The sequence below is a fragment of the Cystoisospora suis genome, assembly GCF_002600585.1.
Source record: "Cystoisospora suis strain Wien I chromosome Unknown contig_1488, whole genome shotgun sequence".
Lineage (NCBI taxonomy): Eukaryota > Apicomplexa > Conoidasida > Eucoccidiorida > Sarcocystidae > Cystoisospora > Cystoisospora suis.
Window position 1 is genome coordinate 1 of NW_027154288.1, and position 8674 is coordinate 8674.

General features: G+C 43.4%; 2 protein-coding genes across 2 annotated transcripts; both read left to right on the forward strand.

The window, feature by feature from the left end:
- The first annotated feature begins 61 nt into the window (after nucleotides 1–61).
- On the forward strand, nucleotides 62–2879 carry CSUI_003369 (uncharacterized protein). The gene is made up of 2 exons (XM_068063567.1): nucleotides 62–1239; nucleotides 1736–2879. The coding sequence occupies exon 2, from the start codon at nucleotides 1871–1873 to the stop codon at nucleotides 2201–2203; it is 333 nt and encodes a 110-aa protein (XP_067924456.1). The 5' UTR covers nucleotides 62–1239; nucleotides 1736–1870; the 3' UTR covers nucleotides 2204–2879.
- A 1786-nt stretch (nucleotides 2880–4665) lies between these two features.
- Nucleotides 4666–8031, forward strand: CSUI_003370 (uncharacterized protein; the record flags this gene model as incomplete). Its single annotated transcript, XM_068063568.1, has 1 exon — nucleotides 4666–8031. A coding segment is annotated over exon 1 (2145 nt), but the record flags the coding sequence as incomplete, so codon positions are not given.
- Between the last annotated feature and the right edge of the window lie 643 nt (nucleotides 8032–8674).

Here is an 8674-nt window from a genome sequence, read left to right on the forward strand (position 1 = left end):
GTATAAGTGATTTCCCTCCCACAGTCTGTCTTCTCCTTCCTCTCTTCTCTTTCCTCATCTTGTCCCTTCCTCCCTCTTTTTCTTTCTCTGATCTTCCTTTCCTCTTCTTATCTCTTTTGCTTCTTTTCTTTTGTCTGTAGGTGTTTTCTTATGTACTAGGTGTGACGTCGTACTTCTATAGCGGGTCCATGATCAACGTGATGACGTATATATGGGGACGGCGTAACCCGAATACACGCCTTTCCGTGTTCTTTATCTCCATCAGCGGATCCTATCTCGCGTATACACTCGCTTTCATGTCTGTCTTGGTCGGATGGAATGTAGCAGATCATTTTCTAGGGATTCTCGTGGGACATATCTATTTCTTTTTCGAGGATATCTATCCTCTCTTACCGACAAGCAAAGGCATACGAATCTTTGCTACCCCCAAGTTTCTTCTGCGGCTCTTCAAAGAACATGGGGACTGATCGGGACACCATCGAAGTTAGAGAAATTCACGATAGATAGATTCAAGATAGAAGAGGAAAAGGAGGAGGGGCAGGAGGAGGAATAGAAGAAAAAGAAAGAAGAAAAAGAGGAGGGTCAATGAAAGAAAGAAACAAGGTCGAGGATTGTTATGTGATGGTCCTTTCCTTTGAGTGGCTGGTACCTCCCAATAGATCGACATCTTCGAGAAGAGAGAAGTCTTTCCTTTCTCTTTGTCGCGGGGGTGGTAGAGCTGTTTTCCTCTTGACTTCATTAAGTTTCTCTTCTGGAAAATCTCTTTGGGGGTTTCTAGACCAGACAAGAGGAAAGTCATAGAGTCAATACAGGGTAAGAGATGTCTGTGCGAATCGGTTGCTGTCCTAGTAGCGTCGATGGAGAATGACCTTCGTTCTTTGCTCTCTTCTTCTACTTCTTGTTCTCTCTCTCTCTTGTTGATGTGAAGAAGAAGAAGAAAACTAACTGAAAAGAAGATGCGAGAAGAGGAAATGGAAAGGGTTCAGATAGAAGAGAAGAGAAAAATGCGAGACGTTTCTCTTCCTGTTTGAGAGAGAAAGGAAGAGAGAAGAAGAGAAAGACGATGACTTTGGAAAGATGAAGAAGAATGAGAGACAAGCTGAGGCCTTATAGACTTCTTTCCTTTTCTTCCTCTTTCTCTTCTTCAGTTGTTTTCCTCTCCTTTCTGTACTGTTTGTCTGAGAGAGAAAGAAAGAGTTTTTTCTTCTTTCCGAGCATGAAGAAACACGATGGCATAGGGTAGGTGCTTCTCTCAGGAGGTGTACATACACTCCAGAACATCAGGCCCTTCTTATCATGATCTGTATTCTTATTCTTTTCGAATTGTATAGCGTCATCATCAATAAACGACTTAAGTAGAAATGTTGCCTATGCGCGCAGGCGTAGCTCCATGATGGATATAAGAGTCCTTCCTAAGGGGTTTGCTTCTATCTCACACCTTTCTTTCGGTCTCCCGATCTATCTATCTATCTATCTGTATCTATGTATCTTAGCTGTTTATCTTCGGTTTTTCTTCTCTTGTTATGATGATGTAGAGAGAATCCTTTATGAGAGAAAGGAAAGAAGAAGAAAAACGAAAGGTTTCGAAGTCATTTGAAAGAAGGACATTTAGAGACCAAAGTCAACTCGTATAAGTTTTCGTCACCTCGACCACAATCGATGCTTAGTGACTCCACAATCGATACTTTCTCCACCATCGATGCATACGCTTTTCCCACTATCAACGTTTGTCCAGGGAGATCATCGAGATCGTTTACAAGAATGCGTACATCGAGAAAGCATAGAAGGAGAAACACTACAAACGAATAAGATAAGAAGTCTGCTGAAGGTCGTGGCTTTCTCTCTTCATTCACTTTCTCTCTCTTTAGATATGTTTGAGAAGCACCTCTTTTTCTTTGTCTCTCCCAAGGGGACGGATGACAACAAGACGACGGTGAGAAGAATCTTGAGTGCTTCCATCTTATACTCAGTCGGCTTTTTTCTCCTTACACTTCTTCACATGATCTTAGAGAGAGAATACTTCTTCCTAGTCTCACTTCTCGAGTCATCTTCTCATGATCGAAATCTACCGCAGGGAAAGAAGAAGCAAAGGAGAAAGAAAGAAAGAAAGAAGAGAGCTCGTGGATATCGCGGTAGGAGAAGACATCTCGGTGAGAGTGTAAGAGCATCACAGCCAATGGAGAGAAAGGTTCTTGAGAGATAAGACATGAATGGATCGATAAAGAAGAAGTGACGAAAGAGAGCCATTGAATCAGGTGCTTCCCTAGCTGTGAGAGAGAGATACAGGAGCAGGTCTTGTTTATGAAAGAATAGCGAGTTTGAGAAGAAGCGTCTAAGCGCGTGAGGAAGTTCGAAGCAGAAAAACAAGGTGATGACGTAATTGTCCGCGTCACAAGTCTCAGCAAAGAAAGATTGGGATCAATAGAAGACTTTTGCTTCTCGTCATTTGGTACGATCTCTTGTGTCTGCGCAAATAGGTAGATACGGGTAGACAGTAAGGAGATTCTTTAGTCATATAAAGACAGGCTATAGATATACAGAGAGATCTGGATGTATACAGGTGTATAGTATATGCGGTGTGTATGCATTTGGATAGTGTCTCCGTATTTGTATGTGTAGAGAGAAGTAGACAGATAGTGAGGTATGTGTAGATAGGTGTGGTGTATGCATCCTTACTCATCTCACAAGGACAAGAAGGAGATCTTTCGGTGTTTCTCCTTGTGCTTCTTCACGTCCTCCCCTCCCTGTGATTTTTTCTTCTTTTGCTCACTCAGCACCTGAATTTCTTTCGCTCTGTCGTCTTCACATCTGACTCTCTGCTTCTCTCCGTTTGGGACTGGTGACCTTGTAGCTAAGGAAGAGAGACAGAGAGACACGTGAAGACATTCCTCTCTTTATTGTGAGGGACGCTGAGTGTTTCACAAGAGTTTAGAAGAAGAATTTCGACTTCACCATCTTGACAAAGAAATCCCAAAAGATTTCATTTGGTTACAATGACTTACGAAATAACTCGACCCCCGGCGCCTATTAGGAAGGAAGATAGATAAATATAGATTGATAGATGAAGTGGATTGACAGATAGACCAGGCAGATGAAAGACAGATAGATATAGGTGGAGAGATAGGTGTAGGGGAGACTGATAGATGGATTACAGATAGATAGAAGATGCCTTCTACCACACAACGATGCCTGCAAACCCACTGTTGTCAGGAGTTGAAGAAGCTTTGCTAGAGCCGTAGAAGAAAGACATCGACTAGACATATAGAGATACTTCACTCCTTCTATTGCACTGAATGGTCTGTACGTAGATATCTATCGCAGGAATACCATAGGAGAGAAGGCTACTCTCGCTCGAAGTCAAAATAATACTAAGAGGAAGAAAGGTCTTAGAGCATTCCTTCATGAAGACAAATAGAAGATGCCGAAGCTCTTCTTTTACTTCGAGAAACACTCTGGTCAGTTGTCAGTAGTGTAGAGACTGTGTATATATATGCATATATACGCATATGTATATCTATCTATCTACCTATATGGATGCATATTGGGATGTATCTATATACGAGGGGGTATAGATAGGTAGACGAAGGATCTTTGCTGGAGAAGTTCGTGACATACTGCACGCCATCCTTCGTGTATCTCCGTATAGATACCCGTGTATAAACTCATAAATATACGTACGTGTCCATCTATATACATGCGTGTGTTGTGAATAGACCAATAGGGGATGGAGAATAGAACCGAGAGAGGAGAAAGATGCTTGAACAGGAAAAGAAGAGCTAGGAAAAAAAAAGAAAAGAAAGAAAGTGCATATGAAAAAGAGAAGAGTGAGAAGAAAGTAACCAGGAGAGTTGGGGAGAAGGAAAAGAAGGAGTGACCAATAGTAGTAGTAGTAGTAGAGGCCGTCGTTATGATCATACCTCAGCCACATTCCCACTTTAACTAACGGTAGTCAGCCATCTCTCTTCTTCGCACACGCCTGCTGCCCCGTTGTTCCCTCCCCTCTCCCTGTCTATCTCTTCATCTTTCTTTCTCATGAATCTTCCATCTACCTTCCTTCTTTCTTAGCTCTTCCGAGTCTCTTTCTCACTCAGTCACAGTTCTTCTCTTCGTCTTTTCATGATCTCTCTCCTTTTCATCCATCATCTCCCTGACTTCGCTACAGCAAAGAGAACACAAGAAAGAAGGAAAGAGTGACGTAGTCAACAGAGAGAAGTTGAAAAGAAGAAGAGGAGAGGAAAACTGCCGTTCGCCTCTCCAAGCACCTTATATGTGAGATCCTGTGTGGCTGTGAAAGATGTGTATTATTATGCACTTGGGTCACCTGCTGCTGCTGCTGATGCGAGCAGCACTACTTGCTGCGACAACTGCTGCTGCTGCTGACCTCTCTTGTCTTGTTAAACATCTTTCTTTCTCTTAGAGTGAATTAGAAAAGAGAAAGACAGATAGATAGATAGATAGGAAAGTCTTTTCTTCTTTCTTTCTCTTCTTCTTTTTCTCTCGATCTCTCTTTCTCGCTATGCATCGATTTCTCTTGATCGATGATGGATGACCGACCGCTCGTCCCCCCCTTTTCCATGCTCCTAAAATCCCTACAACTATAGCCACATCCGACTCTCTCTCCATCGATGCAAAGAAAGAATAAACGTCAATTTTCTTCTCTTGGTCTTCCCTGGTTCATTTCTCCCTCTTTTCTTCTTCTTCCGTCTTTCCTCTCTTCGCCCTTTTTTCTTCTCATCTCTTCTCACACCAAGAGATCTCGAGGAGAGGACCTTACTATGATCTCCCCCGCTGGACGATGCAGAAAGACAGAAAGAAGCCGAGAAAGAAAGAATGACTTCTTCGCCGCCACCCTTTAGAGAGAGAATAGCAGAAGCTCTCTCCAGTCGTAGAAGAAGATGAAGAGACATCTTTCTCTTTCTCCTTTCCTCTGGGAGTGTAAATTTGAGATGAGAGGTCACCATTCTCCCGTATCAGATGACCCTGTCCATCGTTCTTCACACAATCCTGAGAGAGTGGAAGAAAGAAAGAAAGATTTTCTCTGGGGAACCGCCTTCTCACCTGTCTCCTTCTCTTCTTCTTCTCCTTTGTAAGAGACACCATGAAATGAAGAGAAATGGAGAGAAAGACATAGAGATAGAGAGAAGAAGAATCTTGAAGGGATCGAGGCAGGTCATCTGAGTTGATGTATCTCTGACTTGTCCCTCTTATTTTTGTCTTTCTCTACTTTTTCGTCAGTGTGTCTGTGGATGTCTTCTCTCCTTCACTGTCTCTCCCGGCGACCAATCCATCGGCTAGCTCCTACCCACGAAAGAAAGGGACCAAAGAGAGAAGGTAAAGGAAACCTCTCTTTTTCTATTCATCACGGAGGTCTTTCTGTGAATGAATGAAGAGAACAATACACATGAAAGAAGACAGAAGGGAGTAGAGATAGAGAGAGACAGAGATGGATACGAAGAAGGGGCTCCACAAAGAGAAAAGTGAGGTCGAAGGAACGTCTCAGAAGGAAGAATACTGACAAACCCTGTCCCTTCATCTTACTTCTTCGTCTTCTTCTCTTTCACCTTCTCCTTCTTATCTTTATCTTTCTTTCTCTTCTTCTTCTACTCCGTGTCTATACTAAAGATAGACACCCGAGAGGAGTCGTCGCGGAGTTAGTGAATGATAGAAAAGAAGAAGGAGAAAGAGTGTCAACCCCCAGGGGGAAGGAGAGAAGAAGAAGAAGGACATCCACCGGTCTCGAGAGAGAGGCAGTGATGACGCAAGAAGAAGAAGAAGTGCGATTGCTTGTTGCCTCGTCACGCTCATTCATTATCTCCCGATCTTGGGAGCTTTCTTTGGGACAGGTTCCCCTCTCTTCCCCCAGACTTTTCTTCTTCTTTAGAAAAGATGGTCGGGGATGTCTCCCAAGTAAAGGAGGGTCCGCCACTCGAGAAGACTATTCCATGGGGGAAGAGCCTAGATAGATCAAAGAAAACGACGAAAGGAGAGAAAAGGAACCTTCTTCAACATGAAGAAGAAGAAGAAAAAGAGAAAGAGAAAGACATAGAAGAACATGGAGAAGGAGGAGCATCTCGGCTGTATACGGCCCGTTGTTCTTCTTCTTCTTCTTCCTATCATCCTTATCGTCTTTATGATGACGACGATGATAAGCATGACTCTTATTTTCCTTCCTTTGTTTCTCGGCACCAAGCAAGGAACGGAAGACCTCGAGATTTCGAGATTTCTTCAAAAAAGACGACATCTTCTTCTCTTTATTCTTATCGAAGAGATCACCGTTCTCCTTCTCCTTCTTCTTCTTCTTCCTCTTCTTCCCCTACACAGATCTCTCATTCTTACAGGAGAAGAAGAAGAACAAGAAGAAGAGGCAAGTCTCCCGCATCTGTGTCATCCTCGTCGATACAGTCATCTCGATCTTCTTCGTCTTCTTCTTCTATAAGCGATAGGAGAAGTAGGACAGGAAGGATGGGAAGAGAGAGAAGAGACAAGTATCGTTCTCGATCTTCTTCAACTCTTTCATCGTTGTCGCCATCGCCACCTCGATCTACAAGAGATAGAAGAAGAACAAGAAAAGAGAGAAATGTCTCTGTAGGAAGTGAGACGGCCTCGAGCGATAGATCGTCTCATCACAACGGACATAGTAGAAGAGAGAAGGAGGATAGAAGACTTGTTTCTCTTCATCCTCGTATGAACGGAGACAGACATTCGTCCTATCGAGAGAGACCCAGGGGAGGAAGAGCTGATCGTGATGGAGGAGAAGACCTGAGAAGAGATCTACGAGAAGGACAGGAAAGAAGGAATCCCCCGGATGACTTCAAGGTCAAAGATGAGGCAAGAGGAAAAGAAGAAAAGCTTTATCGACTTGTGTCGAATCTTCTTGGAAGATTAGAGGGACGTGAAGAAGATCTGCATGGCTCCTTCTCTTCTTCTTCTTCTTTTTGTTCTTTTCCTTCTTCTGGGTTTTCTTCTTCAAGAAAGAAGAAGAAAGAGAAGAAGAAAGAAGATCAAGAAGAACACGAGAGAGGTAGGTATGACGACTATTACTATAAGAATGACGACAGGAGCACAAGTCATTCAAATCGATCTTCTCATCGTCGTCGTCATCGCCATTATCGAGATGTGTCGAGCATCGAGAGTGTCGATGCTCGTCGCCAGCCAGTGCATGATCGAAGTTCCCATCATAACTATGAGAGAAAGCATCGAGATAGGGGACATAGAAAAGAAGGGTTGTCTCCTTGTAGTATCGATGATGATAGCGATGGAGGAGTTGAAGGCTCATGTGGCCCAAGAAGGCCTGGTCGATTTCGAACGGGGGGAGATGAAAGAGATATAAAGAAAACATCTAACTTCCTCGCCTCCTCATCTTCCGATTCATCTCCTTCTAGGAAAGAACGAAAGAGAGAAGAAGAGAGAAAGAAAAGGAAGAGGAGGACGAAGAAAGAGAAAGGTAGTAGAAGAAGAAGTCGTAGAAGTAGCAGAGAAAGAAGAACTTATTCATCCACCGATGAAAGTCCGACTTCTTATGACGAGGGAAAGTACGAGGAGGAAGAAGAAGATCGAAGGCGAAGAAGAGGGAGAGGAGAAAGACACCTAAAGGGGAAATCGTCTGCTTTTTCTTCCTCTCCCTCTCGGTTCCTTCATTCTAAAGGAGAAGAAAAGCGAAGTAGACGATGGGCTGACTATCCTTCTTCTTGTTCATCCTCTTTATCATCCTCCTCGTCGTCTTCATCGTTAGATTCATCTCTCTCTCCGCTTCCTTCTTCCCGACGTAAGAAACACCGACATAGTGACCGTTCTGATAGGAGAACGAGAAGAAGAACAAGAGAAAGAAGAAGAAAAGCAACTAGCTTATCTCCGTCGCGAAGTAGCTCTTCGAGTAGAAGTGATGGCGATAGTACTCCCCTTTCTGAAAATGAAAGAAAAGAAGAAAGAAAAAGACGAAGGAGAAGGAGAGAACGACCGTCTTTAGATACTGAAGAAGAACAAGAAGACGTCAGGGGAAGAGAAGAAGAAGAAGATGATGTGAGTGATGATCGAGGATTTTCTTCTAGACAAGGCTTTCTTCAAGATGAAAGAGAGAGAAGAGAGAAGGATGAAACAATGAAGGAAAAGTCTAAGAAGAAGAAAAAGAAAAAGAAGAAGGACAAAGACGGGAAAGAGAGAAAGAAGAATCCTAGGGGAAAAGAAGAAGACTACCTGGACTCTCGTGAAAGCGATGAAGATTCGCTTGCTTCTTCTTCTTCTTCCCGTAGTAGTTCCTATTATCATCATCATCATCGTCGTCCTCCGTCTCGTGTTTCTCGTAGGCGGCGAGCCAAAGAAAGAAGCCGCGAAGCACGTGAAGAGTCTGGCTCGATTTCTTCGCGAGGGAGATCTTCTTCCTCTCGTGCCCCTAGAAAAATCCAGGTACATCGCGATGAAGAAGAGATAGAAGCAGAGAAAGAGAGAGAGAAAGAGAAGAAGAGGGAGAGGAAGAAAAGAGAGAGAGAGAGGAAGAATGCTCTGAAGAAGAGAAGGACACCCTCTTGTTCTTCTTTGCCTTCGTCGTTACTATCCGAGGAAAGAGAAGAGAAAGAAAAGAAGAGAAAGCATGATAGATACATCTCTTCAAAGAAACACCGAACACACCAAACCTCTTCTCGCTGGAGGAAGGGAGGAGAACAAGAAGAAGAAGATG